Source organism: Platalea leucorodia (genome assembly GCF_965183815.1).
Source record: "Platalea leucorodia genome assembly, chromosome: 7".
Taxonomy (NCBI): Eukaryota; Metazoa; Chordata; class Aves; order Pelecaniformes; family Threskiornithidae; genus Platalea; species Platalea leucorodia.
In genome coordinates, this window is record NC_138829.1 from 40,057,800 (window position 1) to 40,083,876 (window position 26,077).

At 47.0% G+C, this 26,077-nt stretch overlaps 1 protein-coding gene across 6 annotated transcripts in view; it reads right to left on the reverse strand.

Annotated features, from left to right (window-relative positions):
* Nucleotides 1–18,219, reverse strand: part of SLC8A3 (solute carrier family 8 member A3) — a gene marked incomplete at both ends in the record, with an annotated part of 95,988 nt that extends 77,769 nt beyond the window's left edge. For all 6 annotated transcript variants that reach the window (XM_082317239.1, XM_082317235.1, XM_082317240.1 and 3 more), the window contains one exon: nt 16,454–18,219. In XM_082317239.1, the coding sequence (XP_082173365.1) occupies nt 16,454–18,219 (1,766 nt within the window). The remainder of the gene's footprint in view (nt 1–16,453) is intronic.
* Nucleotides 18,220–26,077: the final 7,858 nt, after the last annotated feature.

A 26,077-nucleotide genomic window follows, 5' to 3' on the forward strand; every position in this document is an offset into this window, starting at 1 on the left:
GAGGTTCCCAAAGAATCTCTCACACATTTATCTTCTGGGCCTGTGAAATCTCCACACCTTCTCAGCTAGGAAAAGAAAGTCCTTTCACTCCATAGGGGACTTAAATATTTCAGTCCTTACTTGCAGTCCAGTCCTGGCAGACCTTGGTTAAAATGTCCTGTAAATAGCCCAATTTCATGGCTATTTACCAACATGTCCTCATGGCACATGGCCATCTAGAGACACCTGGGCTGCCCGAGAAGGGAATCTTTAAATAAGCTGCCATGACTGCATGGCTTCTGCTCTTCCAACCGATCAAGTCCAAGTGACATGGAAGTAACTTTGCCAACCAAACAGCAAATACCAGCAAAGAGACTGTTAACGCAACTCCCTCCACCCACTCTAACTGCTGGAGTCTTTCTATCACATGTAAGAGGCTTGAGCTCAGGCCCTCAGAGGACTACTCTATTTAAAATTGAATGTTAACAGAAAAAAGAAGAAGAAATTCAACCAGACATCAGGGTTGAAAGACAGCCGGGCTGTCTGTTGTGTTACTCCACATGAAATACATGATACCTGAGATCTCAAGGTGGTGCTTCTTCTCTCCTTATCATTAGCACTTTTTTTAACTATTACTCCTGGAATTTTTCTCCTGCTTTTTCTCCTTTTCTGCTAAATCTACAACGCTGGTGTCTGGAAGAGAAACCTGCTCTAGGGTCACCACTGCTGGGCCCCAGCCAGTGTCACACCACGGCGTAGCCCAGGGGCGCTTGCTTCTGCCCCCACAACCTCAGTGTGTGCTGGACTCTTAAAATTTAGAAATACCACCCGAAGGTCAAAGCAACAGATCACCAGGAGAGTATGTTGCTGCATGTCCTCGGCCATTTCCAGCAGCCAACAACGTCTGCATGCATCTGTGCAGATGGAAAATCAACCACACATGGTGAGTACATATCACACGTAGCCTTCATGCAAAGGGACATCCTCTAACACTGCCCAGGGGGTTCAGCAAGGAGGACGCTTGCCAGACTGGGATATAAGCTGCCACCTGAGGTCTGTGCTCTCCCCGGGAGCTCCGCTATGTGCCTAGTAACCAACACCTCAGCTGGTCAGAATCTAAGAGCACTCCTCTGTTTCAGATGGGAAAAAGGCACAAAATGGACATTGGATGGGAAATTCTAGCTCACCAGCTTTGCCTGGGCATTCCCTGGAGCAGGGGAGAAGGTGGGCAGCCCAGGGAGACCTTCTCTTGACATCCCAGTGAGGGCCAGAGCTGCTTCCATCTTTTACAGGGAATAAACCTCTGCCATTGCCTGCAAAATCCCAAGTCAGTAGCAGTGACTTATTGGGCTAATATTTAAGACATGCTACGCTGCTGACTCACATCCACAGGGACCACCAGGTTTGTGGGGTCTCATGGGGCTCACCCTGGGCAGCAACAGCCATTGAGAGAGGAACACCATGGGGGCATGTAACTGTGTGCATGAGCATAACTTCTGGGGATCAGTTACAGAAAGGTGCTTAGAAATTTGTAGTTGAACATCAGCATCACGTAGGTGTCCAGCACTGTGGTTTCTCCACTGTGTTGCTGATATTGATTCTCCTTATATAGTTCACTGACTGCTGGTTAATTATACATCGCAGATAAATCAATGCACTGCTTCCATCCTGATTTGGTTTAAACTGCACGAACGGAGCAGTTTTTTCCCGCAGCACAGCTCCTTCCCTGCAGAGCCACTCCCAGCCAGTTGGCCCCCAGCCCACACCTGAGCAAGGGCTGACCCCATCCCAGGCACCAGACCTACATTTCTCTTGCCCAGCTTCCTGAGGCCCCTGTTGGCCCATTTCTGCTGCATGCTGAGGCCCCTCTGGCCAGCAACCCACACTCCAGCATACCAACCTTCCCCTTGGGCCACACTCCCCAGAGGCTCACTGGGGCAGGGCTGCATGTTACCTCATCATCCCTGGCGTGGATGAAGATGCTGAACTGTTCAGGCCTTATGTTAACTCCTCAGGGTTGTGACTAGGAACTGGCTACCCGTTAAACCTCAAAGCACTGACCCCTACCTTTTCAGCCGGACAGACCAGGCAGCTTTTTAATCCATCTCGTAGTCACCTATCAAGACCATATCTCCCCAGTCTGGCTGTAATGATGCTATGGGAGAACATGTCAAAAAACAAAAGCCAAGGTAAATGACACCTACTGCTATCTCCATGGCCACCAACTCAGGCATCTCATCACAGAAAGCAATCGGGTTAGTCAGGCTCGATCTGCTATGGTAAACTCATGCTGACTGTTACCAGTCACCTTCCTGCACCTAGAAATTGCACGATCTAACATATATCCACTACAAGCTGGTTGTCCTTTGCTGTAAAAAAGATTTTCCTTGTAGGTTCTCAGGCTGGTCAAGGCTAAAAGTAATTTAAAGTTGCTAAGGGGCCCTAATGGTCTCTGGAGAGAGGCTTGGGTGAGTAAAGGCTCATGGCACAAGTTGAGATGGGCACGTACCCATGTCACACTCCCTGATGTCAGCTAACGAGCAGGCTATGAGCAAGACCCTGCCACTTTATGGATGGGTCTTCAGCCTCCACAATTCACAGAGGTGCTCACCAGGGTCTGGGAGCAGGTCCTTACTGGGGACAGTACAAGCAGCATGAGTGGAGGAGACAGTGGTACCACCTCCTGCCCACAACATACGTGGTGTGCATGTGACAGAGAGAGGGGACAGTGTGTCCAGTTGTTGCAAACAGGTAAAAACAGATCAGTATTTCCGCAGCTGCTAAGGGGTTAGCGAGAGGTTGATGCTTGAAATGGCAGAGTAAGACACCACATCCCTGCAGGAGCCTCACAGCAATAGCTGACATTCAGATCCAAGCGGGCTCCTCAGAGAAGGCTGCAGGAGCCCGGGGTGGCAGGGGCAGCAGTGTCACAGCATGACGTAAAGCCCACCAACCTATCTCTGTCCCCAAAGAGGATTGACGTGCCCTGTCTGGGCACAGTGACTTAAGCACGTCAGAGGCGACCCTGGACAGGCCATCCCAGGGAGGCTTTGTCTCCAGCGCCTGGTGCTACTCGGCAGCCATGCGGGAAGGCAGGCCGTGATTCCCACAGCAGCAGTGCTCTTGGTGAAGAAAAGCATGCATTTTAAGTCCCTGCATCCCAGCTGTGCTGGCCACCCTGCTCTCCAAAGCCTGTGTTTTCAACTGAGCACCACACAAACTCTCTCTCATCACCCATCCAGCACTGAAGGATGCTCAGCACCCAGGCGCCCACACCTCAGTCACCACACGCTCCCCAGGAGCGGTGCACTCCTCCTCATGGGACGGGCACCCTGCTGCCAATCGTGCCAGCCCCAAACGTGCCCAACCCGGGCACTGCCTTGCCCCGATCACCCCCTGCTCTATGGTACCACCGCTGCAGGCTGCCAAACACAGCATGCCTACAGGCACTGGCTTTTGCTTGGTAGATAAAATGATCCTCCTGCCCAATTTGTTGAGCAATTTGGGATCCCTCCATATGAAAGGAGAAATATAAATACAAAATAACTTTAATTGACACAAGAAACTGCCTGAGGTAACCAAATAATAATACCTCTGTATTTCTCAGGCACTCTTCATGCTTTGTCTACATGAGGTCAGATAACCTTGGGTGTGCTACTGTCCCACCATCTCGTTACAGAAAAAGCACATAACTGTTTAAGGCCAAGTGAAGCACAAGCCAGCTGGTAAAAACTTTCCCTAGGAACAGAAAACCAAGGTGTTACTCCACAATTATTTCCTTGCGCAAATGCAGGTGAGCAGTGAGAGTTACTCCAGAGCTGTGGTGAAAACAAAACCCTAATGCAGCCAGGGAAGAGCCTGCTACAACTGTTTGCCCAAGTCGCTCTCCTGTTCTAGAAAAGGATATGGTGCTTGAGAGCCACCAGGATTTACATGGTGGTTCAATATTTTCTTTCATACCATATCTCTTGCTTTGCTGCAATGTTTGGAGTTGAGGATCGTCATTACAGATACCTAGATGTCAAGAGGGAAGGAGGAGATGTGCATGGGGAAGAATACTGCTTCTCTCTTCGCTCCAAGTCATACTCATTTAAAGGCAGTGCTGCTTGAAAAAGATCAGATGGCTTCCCAGTGTGACCTGAAGCATTCACTGGAAATGGGTAGTGGGAGGAGGTAGGCTCCAAGGTGCTATGGTTTTGGGAGGGGAGAAGTGCAGGGGCAGGGTAGAGACAGCAGCAGGGAAAGAGAAAGAAGCAGAAAACATCTCCTCCTTCTCTTGGCTTGCCTCAGCAAAGCTGAAAGTTTCTTCTCCTACCAGTTAGTGGAGGAGGAACTAGGAGATACATTTCAATCCACCTCCAAGACATCCTCACTGACTGAAGTCCTGGTTGAAGTACTGGCCTTGCAACAAGAAACCAGCCCCAGCCCAATGTTAGGCGAGAAGACCAAGGCCCTGTGGTTCTCAGCAAGTAACTCCCATCCATTTCTTTTTCTCATTACAACCATCTTGTTCTCTATCTGCCTTTCTCCAGAGTACTCAGCAACTCACAGCTAAGCCCCAGCCCCCCACCAGGGCCCTCCTGGCCAGTGATTCCCCATGTAATTATACCCAAGGAAAGAACATCACCATCTAAACACACCTCTGCTCCCCCTTTGGTGATTCACCCCCAAAACACCAGTCAGGGACACGCACTGGGATTCAGATCCATTGCCTTCAAGGTCAGCACAATGTTTTCCTGCTTCCTAATGGGAGCAAGCCTCCCTCACCCACTGCCTCCGTCATCTCTGAAAGGTCCCTTCCCTGCCCTTTTCCCTGCTTTCATCTTGTATTCCAGAGGTGTCCAGCTCACTCAGAGCTCTGGGATTTGAGAGCAAAGAGACACCTTGGCGCTGACAGCCAGCAACACAACAGTACTCACAACTCACAAGCAACCACGATCTTGTGACAGGTAGATGGGTTTAACTATTCGTGTGGGTGGACAAACCTTCCGGGAGAACCGTCTGAAGCTGCTGAACTACAGGAGGGTTGGGGGCAGTACAGTCTCAGCAGCACGTCATCAGACCTGTACGGACTAGGGGCATCCTTCGATCATGAGGCAGCCGACGCTGTTTCCCAGTGGGCTTCTACTGTGGGGAAGGAAATTCCTCTACATGATTTCTTTAAGTACTCAAAGTCACTCCAAGGCCCCACCTTGCCCTCCCTCTCTGGTTTTCTGCAGATTGATTTAAGCTGATGCCTCTGGTGAGAGTTAATTGGAATTGCAGTATCCCATGGAAGTCCCCTATGCCATGGTCAAGTTCGGTGTTCCTCACTTGTAGCCTTAAACCATTTCAGAAGCTGTGATGCTGCAGTTCACACAGGATGTGCCTGCATTTCAACAAGCACTACAATTATTTCTCTCCCCAGAGCATATCTTCTATCAAAATTTTACAGGGTATCAGCAGGAAGGTAGGACACTGCCTACTATTGAGCTCAGTCCCTTCAGCACACTGTGTCACAGGCTATTACTACCCAACAAGGGGCAAAAAGACAAGTTTAAAGGATTAAAGAAAACTTCCCATCCTTCAAAATTCCCGGGAAGCTTCAGAGACCAAACCAGTCCAAGGGGATGGTGAAAGTGGAAGCGAGCAGCCCCAGCTGGAGTGGTCCAAGGGTTGGGAAGAGGGATGCAGTGGCAGCAATGCTCATGTGCTGCTAACAGGTTTATTCCGCTGGCAGGGATTCCCTTCAGAAGCATTTGGGTAAGTGCAGTACACCGCCGAGTTCAATCTGCACTAAGCAGATTAGTTCCTTACCGGTGAAAGGTTCTGGGCAGCAGCAGAGAGTGGCTCACCATGTGATACGAGGGGGCTGTCATTACGTTTCACAGATATGATATAATTATATGCTCCCTGGAGGGTACTTCTAATTGAATTATAGGGTGTCTCACAAGTATTCTGGGCAGTGGTTCGAGGAAGCTCTCACCACCCAGAACAAGATAGAGATACCCTTTAATTCCATTAGATGTACCCTCCAGGGAGCGGGCTGGTACTCCATGCAGCAATTAGCTTAAAAAAAATCATCTCCCCCCAAAATTGGAAGGGAGGTGCCCTTAGCAGAAGTTTGTCATTGCTGCATACTTCTTCCTTGGGCCTCTCCTCCACAAGCTCGCAGCCCCATGAAACTCCCTCGCCTGCCACCCGGGACAGCCCTGCATGGCAAGGGAGAAATCCCTCGCTGAGGGCAGTCGCCATCCCCTTCCCCGGGTGGCTGCTGGGCTCCCTTCCCAGCGCAAGGTCAGGAGGTACGGTGCCACATGAGGTGTCACATGCCAGGCTATATGTATAAGGGAGGTCTCAGTCTACTGAGAAGCAGTCCCCAAAGGCAAGGCATTAATAATCCTAGGCCAGGCCAAACAGGGTCTCCAGTCATTACAGTGCACGCTGGCAAGGTTCCCCCCTCAGCCTGCCTATCCATTCATCCTGCCTTCAGATGACCCAGAGTCACGAGCAGCTACCCTGGTCCCTCAGAGACAGCCAGAGCAACCCTGGGACAAGGCAGCTCGCTCCCCCAACACTGGCCATGCTTCCATCCCTTGAGCACCCAAAGCTACGCTCCCAGGGGCCTATTTCAACCCTTAGATTTTGCTCTCTGTTTTAGTCCAGACTCATTCGGTTTTTCTTTGTGAACCAGATCTTCCCAGGGGAGCTGAAGCACCAGGCTTGCAAAATCAGCTGCCCTGCTGTCCCAGCACAGCCTGCGTGTGGGCAACACACTGGAGACTGGTACGCCCCTCTGCATCATGGCACCTCATCTCCTCAGGCTCCTGGCCAGCCAGAAGCACTGCACAAGGACACATGTGGGACCTACTGCTTGCCACAGAGCTCAGGGAAGAAAAAAACCTACCTGTCCATATACTGATGCTCTCCCAGCACCAAAGGCAACATCTCCTTTTGTCTTTACCCTCTCCTCTGAGGGCTGTGCACCAGGGAAGCCACCCAGCACTTCTGCTCTCCTGCTCCGACACTGCTGTCTACAACTTACTGTCAAGCCATGGGAGATGTCACATCTGTTATGCCTTTTTTTGCTGCTTTGTACCATAAAAAGGATGGGATAATCAAGCCCTGGAGCCTATTTTTTTTTTTAGTCACCTCAAGGGAAAGCCAGCACCAGCTGCCCACCACAAAGTCTAATGACCTACTGAAGCTGCCATCAGCTCTGACTCCCACAGACCACGTCTAGCACCGCTCCACTTGTCAGGCCGCAAAAAGAGCAAAAAGACAGTTATGCCAAGAACTTGCTAATTATAGAAAACTAAGATCTTCCTATAGGACAGGCACCACAGTTGTGCTGAGATAAAGCACACACAGCTCCTCATGCTTCCACGGTGCTATAGCCTTGCATGCCAGCAGTAGTGAGGCATCTGATACGCTCCACCCTGCTACAGCTTTCAGGTATTGCTCTGCAGGACACAGATGATCAAACGCTGGGAGCCCAGCTGCTAGGCAAGCAGTTATTGCTCATACATAGTCTGTTTGCTGTGATTTTGCATTATTCACAGCTCTGCCCACCTCCAGTGGTGTCAGCTAACAGGACACATCTGGGAAAAACTGCCAATTCACATGTTCTCCCTCCCCAGCTCCAATACAGAAAGGGAAAACTACTGTGAGCTACCAAAGCCAACCACAATCCACCCCAAAATAAAGCAGCATTCCTGATGTCTTAGAAAACAGAGTGCTCAGTGCTTATTTAGTCTTGCACAGTCAATACACTGGTCTTGGCACATCCTTCCTAAACAGCATCGTGGTCCAGTTGTCTTTACTAAGGGAGGTGGAAATAGCTGTATGAAGCCAAAACTCTCAAGCAGATGAGGTAAAGGAGAGACCAACCAAGGAGGGAAGACAAGTAAAGCAGAGATAAGTGTAGCAGAATTTCTACATTAAATATGGATATCTTTATCATACTTTTTTCTCTAAAGGTTAAAAAGAGAGCAGCATGGAGCTCAGGTGGGGATTTTTATGAGGGTAGGACCCGTTTGGCTTGCTTATCTCATGGAAGGAAAAACGGGGGGACAAAAGGTAATTCCTACCCCATTTCATACAACATACCACATTTCAACAGCATACTTTTACACAGAGCACCCAAGAGGCGCAGCAGCAGATAAACCATCTACAACACACTCAGCACAACAGCTGCAGCACAGGCAGGAGCAGCCACTCCTGGAGACTCTGTTTGGAGAGGCAAATGGGGGAGAGAGAAAAAGCCTCTTTCCTCCCCAGCATGTAAAAACACCAAAGGAGATCTTCCAGAATCTAACAGAAGGACCAGGAGATCAGAGCCATGGCTTTTGCTCACAGGGGGTAGGTAGAGCATCAAGCCCTTTACACCCAGGAGGACTCCACACCAGCACCTGGAAGGAGAGCAGCAGGACATAGTGGAGGCTGTCAGGGACCTGATGTCCAGAGGAGAGTTTCCAGGGGCTGCAGTCCAGCTCTGGGGCTGCACCACGCTCCACGTGAGGCTGCTCAGGCTTCGAGGCAGCTCAGCAGATGTCTCAAAAGGACAGGTCCTGCAAACCCTGGCAGGAAGAACTGGTCCTCTTTGATGTTCAGACTTTCACCCTGCTGCCCTTCCAACGCAACCCACCCAAAGGGCCTGACCCATCGAGCAGCCAGGGCCTGCTCAACACCAGGACTGGCTTCAGCTGAAATGCTTGCAGCAGTACGTGCTGACACCCAGGCAGAGACTTGAGGGGCCTCATCTGTCAACAGCCCATCTGCTAAGACAGCTGTAAATATGTACCAGTCCACATTCCTCCCAGCTTTAAATCTGCTGTTTTCACTGAAGCTAAACAGAGGATGAACTTGGTCCCCAGTGCTTCTATCAGCTAGCATAACAAATTCTCTTATCACCTTTTATTCTGACATGAGGTAAATAAGAAACAAGCCACACTGCTAGCAACAGGTAAATCATCTCTTATTTGAAACAGCTGCCACCTTCCACCAGGATCAGCTGCTTCTATTTAGTCACAACAAAAACGTGCTGGAGGATCTCTGGCTGGGGAAATTTTAGACTCTGCTGTTCTCCTTATCTCATTTAGAAAAGGATAAGCCCATATTTAACTCAAAAACTTTGCTGGCACTCTGATCTGCTAGAAGTCAGACACATTACAACGATACTGTAAGTAACGTTCCCATTGTGGGTTAAAAAAAAAACAGCACGTACTTGGAGTGATATATGGTCTATCAAGCCTTGCCACCAGCATCTCTTCTTATCCCCTGAAGCTGTATCATTCAAACTGTGCCTTCTCCTCCTTATAGGTGGGAAACAAATATGACCTGTGCCTCTGCAAACCTGTGTGTAAAGGGCATGATGTCTAAGCCACTCATTTGCAAAGGTGTCCCACGCAGTAATGCATGAATCAGTATGAGTAAAGGAAGCAAAGCTCACCCAAGCCACAGCAGACTTGTTTTATCTTGGATCAGTTCTGGTCTGTTGTTTGTTTTTAAACCCAAAACTTTGTTGTGTCAATTGGCAGGGTGAATTTCCCTGTTTGCTCTAAACTAGGAATATCACTGCCCTCTCTGCTTCCTCCCAGCACATCCCTTCCAAGGGCCTCCTACTTCAGGAGCCCATGAGCTTCCCAGGGCCTTCTCTGCTAGATCAGAGCACACACCAGCTCTGAAAAGCCAGTCTCTACCACATGCCTCTCTTTTGAGCTGGGGTTCCAGGCCTCCCCTGTTTAATGCTGTCACATAAACTCATACAAATGCCTCCTTTGATGGTCAAGAAGTCACAGTCTCCAAGACAGGATGTCATTTGTCCTTCTTCATGGACAGATGGCAAGTATGTCCCCCCAACACCTGCCAACAGCACTATCTGGAAAGGTAAAGGTCAGCTCAGGGCTTCTCATTTTCCCAGGATGGTGCTGCAGTCTCACATTTCTGCAGGCTGATTTTACACGTGCTCCAGGAACAGTCCCCTGACGCCTTACACTAATCCCTTGCAGGTCACGCTACCTAGACCTCACAGCAGGACTACAGCAGAAACCCAGAGCATGCGTGTCTGTGTGTAAAGGACTTCAGTTAAATTAGAAACTGGTACTGTTAAGAACGCTGACATGAGAACTTCACAGCAAGAAGCAAATACAACAGCCTTTCACCACTGGTAACCTAGTGGGGGAAAGTTTGTTTAACTGGAGGACAGCTGCTACTGTTTTCCCTTAGTAAGAATTAAATCAGGAATCTAGAACTTCTAATTTATGTGAAGGTGTACGAAGAGAAAGCCAGAAGGAGCTTACCCACTGATAGAAACAAACCAGAGAAGAGTTTGGAGGATTCAGTCTCAAGTTCAGTCTCAAGAAGGGTCTAATGGGAAGGAAGCATGTCCTGAGAGAAGGAAACCATCAGCCTCCCACAACAAATTGTCATTACCTGGAGTCCCACTAATTAATCTTAATTTTTTGAGGGCTGTTCTCCTCAGAGCCCAGAGCCTTAGGATCAGTGCATGGTGTATGAGAACTGTTCAGACTAGATCACCAAAATAATTTTGGTAATGACCTCAGTCATTAGTTGGAGTCATCACAGCTGATGTAAATAAACTAAAGTCTGCAGATGCAGCACACCTCCATGTCATGTGAGGAAAATTTAATTTAGGAAAATGAGTACCCAAAACCACAGTTACTGTTGACAGCTTGGGGGAATAGTGAGATATTGCATCTACTGCCTACACCTGTACCAACCTGATTTGCGATGGCTGGGGAGAGGTCAGTAAATTTGCATAAATTCACTGTGGTCCTGAATAACAGGAAATTACAAGACTGATGTACACAGACCTTCATCTGGATAGAGCACAGGCCAGCAGTTCAGGGAGATCAGTTTTATTCCTGTCTTTGCCTCTGATCTGCTGGGTAATCCAGAGGGAAGAGAAGCCACTTTCTCTGTACTTTTTCCCCCACCTGCAAAATGGGAATAATATTCCTCAATCTCCTTTGCAGAGTGCTATGAGATCTACTGATGAAACGCCATGCAAAAGAGCTAAGTATCATTAATAGCACTCCCCTCAAAATGCCACAACCATGACTGCATAGGTCATCAAATTAAAAAATTAAGTTGACAGTTTCCTCAAGCGCTGAATGGCAAAAAGGAGGGACAATTAATTACACCAAGCCTCAGTATGACATCCTTCAAACAGAAAACCACCATTCACCTTTCTCCACTATCCCCTTCACTAGATCTGCTGGGGGAAGCTAACCACAGCAGGACCACGAGCAAGGGCTTAGGGCCCAGGTATCTCTGCATCCAAGCGTGAGGGGACAGGAGAGGAAAAGGAGGAGGAAGGGATACCGACCTTCCCACCAAACAAGGGTGGCACAACACACAGGAGAGAGGGCGGCAGCAGTGGTACGTGGTGGCTGCCTCGGGCAGTTGATAACCACCAGCCTTGGGGCACAGCACCAACCTGAGCTTGACCGAGGCAGGACCACCTCTGGCACAGCTCTGGCCTTCACACACACGCACACCCCATGAGCCCCCCTGCCAGAAAATGCCTGAAGCCCCCAAGAGGAAGAAACACTTGTGGTTTTCCACTGCTCAGTGTCATGGCAGCACTTTGGAAAACCAGCCCCACCGAGCTAAGCACACAGTCGGAGGCAGCCCAAGGCTCACGGTGACTCTGTGGAGCAGCCACGGCCATACACGCAGCTGCCAGGGGGCTTCTCTGGAAAGAAGCAGACAAGGAGAGGCAACGTGCAACTTGCACATAACGTCCTGCCCAAATCCTAAAGGAAAAAAAAAAAATCTCACTGCTTATCGAGGCAGGCTTAATATGTTTGTCTCTAGCAGTCTCTGTGTGAATGGAGGAGACAGCCCTTCTGTTACTGAGAGCTCTGCTTAACACACACATAGATAAGTGACTGTGGGTTTCCACGTTACCAAAGTTCAGCCATGCTGACTTTGTGAAGAGGCTTTGCAGGCCATTTAATACCAGTTTAACACCACAGCATCTCTCAATGCCCCATTCCTTCCTGAGCCACAGGCAATACTCGGAGAACTACAGACTGAGGGCAGATGGCTACACCTCTAGTAGCCTCCAGGTCCTGCAAGTAATTGAGCAACCAGCAACAAAGGCAAGTAACAAAGCAGATCTCTTGGCCTATCCCTTAACTCAGTATAGCTACTGCAAGTGACATGGCCACAGCAGAACTTGTCACTTTATTTTCTAGCTGGCACATCAATTAGCTACTAGTAACCTGTGTATCTTCCTAAACTTTCTAAAGCAAGACCTAGACAAATTTCCATATGAATTTAAACAGTTTTAAAGAGAGGAAACAATTTAAACAGAGAAAATTTAAATTAAATTTAATGACTTGCTAGGAGTTCCCTTTATTATGCAAAAAGAAAATCTGTTAAAACTCAATTCACTTTTTGCTGCTGGCTCTTAATGATATCTTTATTGCTTGGACATGATAAAGCAGCTGGGTCAATCGTTCTTTTACATTTTCATACCTCCAAGAACCTAACATTTATTTCCATACAAAGTCATTTACTAGAAAAGCGTTCAGTCATCTTGCAAAAAAAAAAAAAAAAAAAAAAAAAAAAGCTAAGTTTTGGACTTGATTGTTTGAGAGTTTCTGTTTAGTCAACGAAAGAGCTAGGATTCTGCTTCAGCTGCCTAGGTCATAGCTGACCCTCACTGGAGCAGGAGTTTAGAAATAACAAATGTATTGAAAAAGAGGCAGCATAATCAAATATTTGAGACCTGATCAATTCCCTTCTCAAGAGATGACAGCGTTCAAGATTATACGGCTTGATTTATAGCTGTCCAACACCCATACACATCCATACAAACACACACGCTGCATGGGACCATATTTCAGTAATACCAGCATTGTTTCAAACCTCCTCATCTCAGCCTGCTTTCTCTTGTGCTCCCACCCAAACGTGAGTAAGGAAACTTTGACCATGTTAGTCTAGAAAGAATCACAGAGGCAATAAGCAAGACCCGGTGGCAGGATCCATTTCCCTCTCATTCTGTAACGTTTGCATCAACTCAGCTTTTTTCAGTCCCACATATTTTAGGGAAAGCCTCTTAAAAACAACCCTAAGATAAATATATCAGGATAAAATAAACTAAGTGAAGACCCCTTCTCCATTTAGTTTTCAGGGAAAGTGCTTATCCTTGGCCCTGGGGATTTGGTAGATGGCAGCGCGTCTCCTATAGTTTAATCTCAAGGATGCTGTGTAATCCAGTGCCTCTCAGATTAATCTAGCCATTGCTACACTTAAGGAGACCGACCTACAAACTACTTACAAATTGCCTGCCGCTGCAGAATGAAAGTTGATGTTTTTTAATTCGTGCATCAGAGCGTGAACTGAAGCTTTTGCTCTCCTCTGGTTTACACCAATCAGTGCTTCTTTGTGGCTGCAGTTCTGCAGATCCTTAGCATACTTGCACACTAGCCACAGCAAAACTTAGCACTTACGCGTTTGCAAGATGTTGTTAATTCATTTCCTTCCTCCGTGAGTCAAAAAAATCTTTTCAAAGTGACTCCATGAGGAGAATGACAAGGTTAAAGCAGTGAGGTAGGCAGGACTCCATCCACAAGCAGCTCCTACACCAGCATGGAAACTAGAGCCCAACTTTCACCTTTCCTAAGCAAGGGCCTAATCAGTAGGCTGAAGTGGGGAACATGTAACTTCTCACTGCTTTCTGACCCCCTATCCTTAGCACTGTCTACTGACCATCTTAGTCTTCCTGCTTTCCCCTCTGTTCTTCACTGGGCTTTGTGGACCCTCGGTCCCCGCTTTAGTGTGCAGGGGATGTCAGTACCTGGTGGTGGATCCCCCTCGGTGGCAAGGCATTTAAGAGGCAGGGCCTCAAATATTCAGCCAGGCAACCCCCTGGCTATTTGGTGACCCAGTGTCTTCATACAGCCTTATACCAAGCAATACCATGACCAGTCACTCATATGCTGCCCTCTGGGTCAGCAAAACTGTCCCAAACACCCTGTCCACCCATCTTCCCAAACTGGGCTGACCAGAACTAGATAGTGTTTGTTGGAATAGTAGCATTATGGGTCTGAACTCCAAATTCAGACCTGAATTACCTCAAATTTGTTTGCAGCCTAAATATTTGCTCAAAATTATTTTTCTGCATTCAGATTTGGAAAGCATAAAAGAAAGAAGAGATTAAACCCACCCATTACTGCTTCCACGCTTCTACAGCTACTTCCACCTGCACGTCAGAGAAAAGCTGGCAAAGTACAGCAACTGACCTGTGTTCACTGAATTTAAAGGCCACAGGCTGATTACTGAAAACTACCCTCACATATTTCCAGCCTAAAATTCCATTCCCAGAAGACCTGGATATTTACAATGAAACCTGAGAGTGAATAAAGGCAGCCTGCTGGCTGACATGATTTCCCTCCTTGTTAGGCTTATTAGTTTGATTAAGTGCTACGTTGAGCCAGCTACACTAATTCTAGCTTCAAAAGAAATTCATCTCTGCTAGCCACATGGTCTCCATGAGCCACTATGGCTACCTGGCTTTCTTCCTAGCAGTCTTCTGATACTGAAGTGAAAGTCACATTAACGTATTAGCTGTGGGCACAGTTTTAAGTACACCACAACGTCTCGTCTGTGCTCTAAAGCATCTTCTTGGGTCCCAAACTACAGCGTTAAGCAACCTACACATACTTGTTTTCTGGACTGCCTTCATTTTCATTAGAGTCTGTCCCACAGGGATGCACATGGTCCTGCTGAACGTGATTTGTTTTAACTCAAGGGAAGCAGTTATGTGAGTATCCTCTGACCTTCTGTCACACTTTTCAAAGACAAAAACAACTCTTCCATCAGCTGGAAGATGAATGAAAGGGAATAAAGTTTGGCGTAAAATGGGTCATGCGCTTATTCTCTGGTACCCCAAACCTGCTGGCCTTTCACTGATGGGTCTTTTTCAAGCAAGAAAAGGCTCTTTTCTTCAAGACCTGGCTGAAGCAAGGTAGTACCCATTATATTTTAGGTAGGCTACTCACAGGAGACTGTAACCACACAGCTGACATTCTTCTTCACTTTCTCTAGAGAAATCAGCTTGTGGCTCAATTAAGGAGACTAACCTGCATGGCCCATCTCCCTGAAAAGGCCAGATGAGGCCAGCTGATCCTCTTCCATCTCTGATAGTGGCTGGACCCAGCCAACCAGGAGCTTCTCTTCCTTTAATAGGAAGAACACGTACTTATAATCAAGCATCAGGACTGTGGATATCAGCTGGATTAAATGGTTTAGTGGGCTAAGGCAGAAGGTGCTATTGAATTAGGGCATCCCTACTCCATAGCATTTAATATATTAACATCCTTTCGGGTACTGAATTGGGAAGCTTGGTACAAAGATTTCCTTTCTCTGATGCCAGTTGCAAGTCTGCACAATTCTTCCTTTGATGGCTCAAGTGATTAGGTGTTAACAAGAGGAACCTAGGCACTTAACACTCGGGAGTTTTAGCACCAGGTTCACACCCCCCTCCCTCTTCCTGCTCAGCTAAGGGATTTTTCTCGTTCCCACTAATGTTAACAGCAGGTACTTAAAGCAATTAGACATTATCGCCTCTCTGGTCTTTATTACTTCTAGCTTCCTATCAGCTACTTTGTACGCAATAAAAGAGCTGAATTAACAGGACTGGTGCAGAGTATTCTGCTTCCCTTCTTTATTCTGCATGAAAACACTGGGTCATGGAGCCACATGGACAGGCTGTGAGCTGCAGTGCTTTACACCATTATTGCCAATTGCCATGGTATTTTACAAGGGGAAAAACCACAGGTAGTAAAAGAACAGACATAGGGAGATCATAGAGAAGGTGACATGGGGAATATGGGTAGACCATGGGGACATAAGGGCTGGAAGGATTTCACAAGTCCAGCAGAACAGCTTGCAGCTGTGCCTATGCTGTGAATTAACTGCCACAGGGACCTGCAAGTTGCACAGGCAGCCTCGGGACACAGGTATGATGTGTTGCTCCTGTGAAAATAAAGCCCCATGTCTACTGAGCAGCTCTTGCTTGCCTGGGAATAACTTGTCAACTTTTCATCTAGGGATTGTAATAAACTCCTGTGTGTTCTACGTTTGGTGTTCAAAAAGAGGCTTTCCCATATTTGCCCAGCCAGGTGAAAAAGCTTGCCCTTTTCCTTCTCTCTCTACATTAACTCTCCATTAACCCTTAGCTTTAGTACAGGACCTCAGAGAATGATATATTTTCCTCCTATGCCTCCCTCTCCCCCCAGTATTTCTAAGCCTCACTTTGTCATTCCCAAGAGGGAAGGGACATGAGCTTTGAGCTCTTAAATCCTGCTGTCGGTTCTTGCCTGAAAGAGGTAAGTAGGGAAACTGAAGGAAAGCTGAAGAAAGGGGCCTGTGCCTTGTCAGCATTCACCTGTAATGGATGCAAAATGTGGGGTTAAACTCTAAAACTAGACCCGGTAACAGAAACGAATGGATTACTTACACAGTTTCATCATTCTTGAATTCCAACTCCCCGTAAGTGTCTTCAAAGTCTTCTCCACCTCCTTTCGCTGTCCCTTCTACTGTCCTAAATGGCACTATGACTGTACCCCGAGCACCTGATGTCCTTAGGACTTTGACTTCCATCACACCAATGCTCTCACTGACATGTATAACATCACACTCAAATGTGAAGATGCCAGCATGGTCATCATCCAGTATAGTCACTGTGGCCACACAAGGAGAAGCCAATATGGCCTTTGGGTATGGGGAGTTACTGAGCTCTGGAGGTTCCTCGCTCTCCACCACACGGAGGTTACTGAGCCGCACAAAGAAATGCTCATCTTCCTCAAAGATGTCATCATCAATAATTCCCACTGAGAACTCCTTCTGGGTCTCCCCTGATTTCAAGACAACAGTCCCCTCTGTGAACTCATAGTCAGCACCAGCATTGGCAGAGCCATCCTCTGTTTTATAGTCCACATAGATGGTCTTGGACATGTCCCCTCCTTTCCGCACCACTGTCAGGAGAACGGCACCACAGTTCTCAAGACACTGGTAGGAGCATGGGTCAAAATAAATTTTGGAGATGAATTCCTCGGGTTCATCTGGCCGCACCTCATGCAAGCTGGTGCTCTTCTTGGCTTGCTCAGCTGCATGCTTCTTCAGAATATTGCCAGCTCCCGTCATCATTCTGGTAGCTTGAATGCGATAAAAGGCTCTGCTCTTTTGCTGATGAGACAAGGCATAGTAGTTAGCCATCTCTACCAGCTGGTCCAAGTCCTTTTCTGGGTGCTTTTGCTTCAGGTCCTTAAGGATCCGGATCATCTCTTTGCGAGATTCATCTACCTCCTTCCCCTCCACAGTCACTAAGTTTCCATCCAGAAAGTGGGAGTTCATCATCTTGCCATCCATCTCAATTCCCTTCGGGTGATCACCTTCTGATTCTATGATAATGCCTCTGTGCTTGTCAGTACGGTACTTTTTGTGCATGTACTTATAGAAAAGCAGACGTCTATCTGCTATCCAAGCCAGAAGGACACAAAGTGGAAAGAAGAAAAGTGTGAGCAGACCTTCCCAGACCTGAACCACACCTGGAGAGAAGACAGCAAGGATCATGTACAACCAGATGTAAGCAAAGATGCTCCACGCAGCTGTGACAAAGAAAACCCTCAGGTGTTTTATCTTTCTGGTTTCCCCATCAGGGATCACATAGACACAGATGGCAATGATGATAAACATATTGAAAGCAGCGCTGCCAACAATTGTAGACGGCCCCAGGTCTCCAGCTATGAATCCATGCCCACACACTTCTATCAGAGACAGAAGGATCTCGGGAGCAGAGGAGCCCAGAGCCATGAGGGTCAAGTTGGAAACAGTTTCATTCCAAATCCGAATGGTCGTCGTTGTGGTCTCTCCATTGGGTTTCTTAATCGTGATTTCTTTCTCTTGCGATGTAATGACCTCTATAGATGCCATGAAACGATCTGCAATGATGGAGACTCCAAGGAACATGTAGATCAGTGCTACAAAGTATACGATAACACGGGCAATTTTGTCCCCAAGGGATGGGTTTTCTGGGTACCATATTGGCAGGATAACACCTTCCTTGCAGTCAAAAGATCCTGAACACGAGCTGTTTTGTACTGAACTGGTTGAGTCTCCCGTCAGGCCAGCATCCACCTGCAAACCATGCAAAAACAGCACAAAAGTAACCAGCCCAAAATGGAGGAAGGCCGAGGTGACAGGCTGCAAGCTTAACCACGCCATACACAAGATGCAACTTCCACTGTGTAGATCCAAAAAGGCCGAGAACCTGAAACAAACAAAACAGAGAGGAGGGAGGGAAGCATGAGAGAAAAGGAAGATGCAACATTTACCCAAACGCACTTCAGTATCTCACCACTGAAGAGCACCGGTAGAGATGCAGGGGTTGTCTCTCTGTCACTTTGAAGAAGGTATTTAGCAGGGACTCTAACAAACTGCAGCATTTACATGCCCAGCAGATGAAGATCAATTGCTAGAAAAGTAACTCAGAGGAAAAGTGTATATATAAAATAGCCCACTCTTGACCTACAACATGTGCAATAGGAGTACTGAGCGCTCAGCTGCCACTCACCTGGTGATGCCATGGTGTTCCCCAGCACATAGCACTTCAACTCAGCACAAGAAACCAAATCTAAAGGCTTCCCTGTCTCACCACCCAGGGGATAAGACAAGTCAAGGAATCACTAGCAACACAAGAAGCACCATTAAAGGCCTGTGATTAGCAATCTCCAAATGAAGTCAATTTGTTGTACATAATTCAGTTACGAATTATGGAGTACCTCGGTGGCCAAACCATCCCCACAGGCATAATCTCCTAAGAGGCTGCAGAGTCCCCGGAAGGATCCTACGGCCCCCCTAAGCTTCTGAGGCACAGGGCCTCCACGTTAGCAGGTAAAGATGTCAGCCCAGAAATAGGGCAGAGGACTCATGTGCTAGGCAAAGCGCCAAAGGCCATTTTTCACTAGCCTTTCCATTGTGATCTGGACAATCACATTTTACATCAATAATCCTGCTTTTAAATGGTCACAGAAACTTACAAAACCACAACGGTTAGAAAAAGCTGGGCTCATGAACCCAGAAGACAGAGCAAAATGCATGTACCCACCAACATTCCCTCTGCATCCCTAAGAAATCGATATATCTTCAAATACCCTGTAAAATGAAAGTCATCTCTAACCTAAAATACCATGCAAAAACAAAGGAGCCAATCGATGTATCACGTAGATTTGGCGTATCACTGCCCAGGGCTTGCACCACTTAAAATTGGATTCTGAACCCTTCACATTGTCATGGGTCACACTATTCTCCTTCCTTTATAACAGGCCACTGGAAGAATGTGGTCTCAGGCTTAGCTGACAAATCACGTTTGTGAGTCCAGACACAGCCAAGTATCTCACAGGAAACATCAAACTTAATAGCAGCATTATCTACAGCACTTGGAAGGTTCAAGAGCCTTAACTCCCACTAACTTTCATTGAGGTTTGTACTGCCAAATCAGTAGGGCTGGGATTCATTTCCCCTACTGTAACTATCTAAATCTTGGGCAGTAAGTTAAATGAAGTCACTGAAGTTCCCTTTGTAGTCAGAGGAAAGAGACAGTCGCTTCCAGGGGACGATCCTTCCTGTCCCACCCTGTTCTGACCCAAAAAAATGTATTATTTAAGACACAGATCTCCAGGAGGGATTTTGTCCCTTCCCGTCTCTCTCCATGGTCTATAGAGGGTGCCCAGTCAGCCAATTTACAGCAGATGCCTAACTTTCAGGTGATGGCAGTTTGAAGAGATGAACTGGCCCCTGAACACTTGAGAAGGTCCCTCCCGTCTCCCTTGCACTGTAAATATTCCAGACAACATTTTACTGTTACCAGCATTAACAAATACATCTCGAATGGCTATTTTATCATCATGTTGTGTCGCTCGCCTCTTTCCAAAAGCGGGTGCAATCTTCCCGATATCAACAAAAATGTGTTCAACTTTCAGATAAAAATCTATAAAGACAAGCAAAACAGGAAGGAAAGCATGAACAAGGACTGCAAATGAACAAAATCGCTCCTGACAAAGCACGGCAGAGGGGAGAGAATTGATTATGCAGTATCAGGATCACAAATCCGTATCTGACACCCTTGATATGAAAAAACAATATACTTCTTCACGCTACCTGGACTAATTCAGAAGATACAGATTCTCCCACATTAGCCTACTTATCTTCTCTCTCCGGTGCTCACTTATCTGCCTGTCTACCCTGGCTCCGGTGCCCAACCGAGCCCCTGGGGATCAGAGGGACCTCAGCGCCAGTGAGAGCTGTTAGCCAGCCCCAGCCCCAGCCCTTGAAGTCTTGTTAAAATGCCTCGCTGCCTGCTTAGCTCAGGGTCACAGGGAAGACTGAGCTACCCAGCACATACAACTGGGCTTCAGTTCGACAGTCCCGTTGTGTCTTCCCTCCCGCTCCATATGGTATTTTACCAGATCTTTAGCTGCAGGATCTTGGGAAATCTCTGAGAAAGGGCCAGTGAACATGTGCAGAGGGACTATGAGCAGCAAGCCCGAGCTCTCTGGGCTGCAAGGGAGATGTGTGCACATGCACAGTAAAGATGACACATTCCAGGTGCCTCTGACTCAAGGTGCACACAGAGACCAACTGCACAAGCACAGCAGCTCCAAAAGCACTCTGGGCACATCAGATCATCCTTTTCCGTACTGCAATTGCTGGCAGGTATCCACCAACCTCTTGACACTTCCAGCTCCCAGCTCCTACTTAACCGTACAGCAGCCAGTAGGTGCTGTGTCTTCCAAGATCAGCCATGCAGAAACGGCTGACAGAAAGACAGGAGTAATTTCAAAAACGTCTACGTGACTCAAGAGCCTAAATTTGGTTTCAAAAATGACTTAAGAGTCTAAGTATCACTTAAATTCAGAGCCTTGTCTAGGAATAGTACAATGACTAAACTGCCCTCTGAAATTAATCACTGCTGCCACCAACCTCCCTCTCTGTGGGACGACCACCTTCTGTAATTAACACTATCTCTACCTTCCATAATGCTGTGGTGGTTTCTATTGCTAGCTACTCCTCAACACACTCCAGGACCTTGCCAGTCCTTCTTAAATTTTTAATCTGATTTTAAGCAGAGGATATTTTTATTATTATTATTCCTCAAACCATTTGTATATTATTTCAAAAACAACCTCTACCAGGGTAGCCTCTGTTTATGTGTTTGGACCTCCAAACTCAAGCTATGGGTTGTAGGCTAAAATCTCAGAATTCGGGAATACTTTTCTTCACTGGTTTTCACTTGCTTTGACAAACATTTTAACGTTAAGTGGAGGTCACAATCATTTTCTAAAACGATACAATAATGACCTGATCCTGCAATTCTTTGACATAGCTAAAACTCCCCAGTGGGATCAACAGGAACTTCGCCCACAGACACGCTGTCTAATAAGATCTTAATATGTGTTCATTAACATGAAAAGCATTAACCTAACCAATCTGAAAACCACAGTGAACCATTCTTACTGTCATCTCCCCTTGGGAACTGGTGCAAAAGTGCTTTACAACATAGAATAAAACTATTGAGTTTTAAAACTGCTGTTAATAAAGCATTGAGGTAACAGTTTTAACATTCACATGACAGAGGACAGAAGAGTTAAAACTCACTCTGTAGCTCTAGGTCAGCAAGGTTGCTTATACAAGGCACAAGTTTGCCCTCAGATATATCTACTAAACTCAGCCCAGAAATCACTGGAGGGGATCTACATAGCTCTGGCCTGCCCAGAGTGAAGTAGACACGTCCCCGATCCCTCCTCTAAGTAGCAGCACTGATCCCAGCAGGGGTAACTGTGACAAGAGCCACCCTTCAGCGCGAGTCCTGCTCTGAGGACTGAGCCTCCAGGCAGGCTTGCGGCAGTGCTAGCCCTGAGTCACTGCTAGTCACCCAGGAGGCGTCACGGTGTCACTCCTCTGACGCCAGCGCGACAAAACACATCCACATCTGGCGCAGAGAGGTGTCATTCCAGCAACGTCACTGCCCTGGCCCTGCGGGACGCAAACAACAGGAGGCTGCAACAACAGCTGAGAGTCAGCTGGTATTGGGTGATCTTCAGCTTTATACCATGAGGATCATAATTTCCACTACCTCTTTGCTATCGGACATCATTTCCTCTCACAGGTCTCTGCCCCGCTATTGCTATCACACTGAATACATGCAAATCAGGGCAGTGGTACTGAGTGAAGTGTCCCCTATCTGGTAGGATAAGTCCAAAGCATACAATCAATGCAAAAGAGAGACAAAAAGCTGAAAGCGTCCATGCAACAGAATGAGCTAGTGTTCAACAGCAAGACTCTGGGAAGATGCATAACAGTTATTTTAGCAGGGGGAACTCCTTCTTCTACAAGAGTTGACAATGGCCACATGATCCATAAATCCTTAAATAGAACCCATAAATAAGAAGATCAGTTCTTGAAATACTGCTGGAGACAGTCCAGAAAGTAGCATGGGCCATGCTTGTGACAATTAAGCCTGCAAGAGAAAATGACTTTTAGACAACTATCAAGCTCATTGCATCTTTTATAACAGCTGAGTTTCAGAAGACAGGTGGTTTGTCTGCTGTGGACCTATAGCAAGGTAGGAAGCTGGGAAGGCTATACTGATCCCTTATAATTTAACTTTTTGTATACAGCTGCTCACATGACCCTAATGGCAAGGATACTTTCAAAAGGAAGCATTCACAACAAGAAATCGAATCGAGAGGCAGGATAATGCAGTGATGGCTGCTAACATGTAACCTCCACATACCAAGTTCCCAAGATGACTGCTCAGTAAATACAAAACCAAAGGCAAACCTCTAAGTCCCTATTCATTTCTTATTTAGACAAAATTCCCCTTAAACCATCATAAAAACTAGAACCTTTGGATTTGACCTGCAAATAAGATTAGGTTGTCTGGCACCTCCCTCTCCTTCCCCTCTCCCTCCCACCCCCCAAATAAATCAGACACACGGAGTACATCTGTGGCCATATATCCTCTCCCCTGACTCTACACTGGCCAGGAAAGGCTGCTGATTAGATCTGAGCACAGGGTGAGCCCCATTCAGGCGTGGGCGCTGCACGAGGGCCAGACAGAGACATCTCAAGATCAAGGGTTTTGTCTGCTCGACAAGCATCTGTCCCAGAACAGAGCGGTTACAGTGCTGCTATTAGTGTCATCTTATAGCCCCGCTCCGAAGCTGGAGGAGACAGAAATAAGGTTCAGCTTAATAACAGGGCCTCACATTCCTCAGCTCCAAAACACATAAAAGCTTTTTGAGTGAGCACACAGGTTTTTTTATAAGCATCAGCAAAAATTGAAATTATAGCCCTTCTGCCAGAGAACGCAAATAACTGAGTTTTAACAGAAGAGGTATTATACCTAATTCACACTCCTCCTTCACCCAGAATAAAAGCATAACAAAATATTTAATACAAAACAAAGCTTATTTTTCAATTGTCTCCATTCAAACACTATTGAGCCCTTTGCTCATCACTACAAGAGTACCCAGAGTATAAGTTAAGATTTACCTGCAAGCCAAAAGCCAGAGCAGTGTAATTAGATCCATTTTTGTCAGATAAATGCAAATTTCCAAGCACAGACCTGGCCTTAAACCATCACACTGATGGCACATGCCTATCTGATGCGAGCACAACCACAGACCCCAAGCTGACTTTACACAAGTTATTGCACAGCAATAGGTAGTTTAGCTCCCTATGACCGCACCAGCTAGGTTTTATGAGGAAAAAAGCACTACAACTCATGCTTAGGCCATGACAGATCCCCGCAGTTTGGCTCTATGGAAAAGTTATGGTGGGGAGCTGTAGGTGCTTGTTGCTTTGCACTTCACAGTAAACATGCCAAAACCCAGAATTAGCTGCCTACAGAATAATCCCCTCGGTATATGTCAAAAGCAGCCTTTTTTTCTCTCAAGAGCATGCAAAAAGCTACCAAAAAAACCCCAGCTCTCGTAGCAAGTCTTTTAATATTTACAAGCTGGTGTCTCTACTAATTTGAGTAGTTCCTACCATTCTGGCGCAGTAAATGGGTGTTAATTGACATAATGACTCAAGCCTACTAATTCCTTATAGAGATGCTGCAGTGATGGGATGCAGTTACATTTGGTGATCCCAGGGGCCAACCCAAATGGAGCACAAGTCTGTGTACGGCTAGGAGCAACCTCCCAACACTCAACTTGCCCTGGGGAACTGGTCCATGATGTTTTTTCTGTGTTTTAGTATCCAAGATGCTCCTGGAGAAGCAGTGCCATAAAAAGCTAGCCCATAAAGATGCCCATACTTAATTGTCCCCTTCCAATGCTGCACTGGCTTCACTTGACTGGCTGGGCATTTTACGTCCTCACTCTCACCCCAGCTGAAAAATATCTGTACAGGATAGATGGATATATATGGATACAGGAGCTGCGGTTTATGCTCTGTGCACAGATACATAAAGGAGGAGGAGGCAGACACTGAAGGAAACCCTTCAGTGGGCGGCCACAGCCATGCTCTGAGGGCCATCCTTATTTATGGTGCGGGCTAGGGCAGCCTCCTTGGGAGCCACGGCACCCTTGCTCTTCCATTCCCCATGCACGTCCATATGGCTGAGATTCCTCAGGCTAAGGGACAGTAAGCGTTAGCCTTTTCATTTTTCCCCCCCAGAACTGTAGCCTTTTTTACATTCAGAAAACAAAACCTGGTATTTAGGCTGACATATAGATTAGTAGTGGCCATCCTCCTGCTTAAAAAGCAGTATTATCTGCTCTGATATAGATGGCTTTTTTGCTTTTCATTAATACTACACAATCTCACTGTTGTTTTTCTGAATAGTGTTTTGTAGTACTTTTGAGTGACCAGTTCACATGGGAGATACAAGGGACCTCCGGAGGGCCACCTGGTCCAACCCCCCCGATCAGGCAGGGCTACCTAAAGCCAGTTGCTCGGGACCATGTCCAGTTGGCTTTTGAATATCCAGAGGATATTCAAGGATGAAGAATGGAGTCTTCACAACCTCTCTGGGCAACCTGTACCAGTGCTCAGTCACCCTCACAGTAAAGAAGTAAAAAAGTTCAGGTATGGAGTCCAAGCCTGCTCGTGACAACCACATCCAGTGTTAGTGCACTCAGGGCACACGGTACAAGCTGCACTGGGAGCTCACCGTAGCGCTTTGGTGGCAACCACACGCACATTTGGCAAAAAGTCACTGTCCTGACCTTTTGGAAGTCACTGGGAATCCTCCATGGCACACTTAGAGGCAGATCTTCACACATCAGTCTTTTTATTGCGTTTAGAGGTGCTTCTAAACACAATTAAAGCCTTTAGGTGCTTTAATACCAGCACACATCTGAAACCATTCTTTGCGGTCTGAATGGCCCCAAATGGAGAGGGCAGGTACTTTCAAGCACCTTCTTCAGGCCCTTGATTTTATGCCTATGATGTGAAAGGCCCAGTGAAGAGGCTGAAAGTCCGTCCTTTGAGGTTCAGGAGGCTGAGGGAAATAAAGAAGCGGAGTTAGTGGGTCACCCACTCGGGGGCCCCCTGCCTGTTCCACCAACTGCAGCTGGTGGAGACGACCTGGAGCAGCCACCCAACAACGCGTGGGGCTGCAATAGGCGCTGACTCTGCTGCAGCCTTCAAGGCACTGGTTTTCATCGCTTTCTGTCTTGCTGGTTTATAAAGAGCAGCAAAGACCATTTGGGAAGGGGGGTGGGGGGGAAGGGAAAAATAATGATTCCAGCGGTGTGAGGAAAACTTCTTGTCAGTAAAAGACATTTTATGTACTGCCCGTGGCAGCACACAGGGTGTGTTATTTACTGCTCCTGCTTCACGGACGTATTATACTGCTGGTTCAGGTGCCACCATCAGAGTGCAACTTATCACCTAGTGACTCACAGTATCCTAGAGGAAAGATGACAGCAGCAATTCGTGACATTTCTTTAGCACTCTGGTGACAGATCTGCAACAGCTACAATTAAAGACCCTAGGATTTGTTGTCAACAGCGCATTTGTGCAGCAGAGCCATAGTTATTTGTACAGAGAGGTGGGCTAAGTGGTAGAG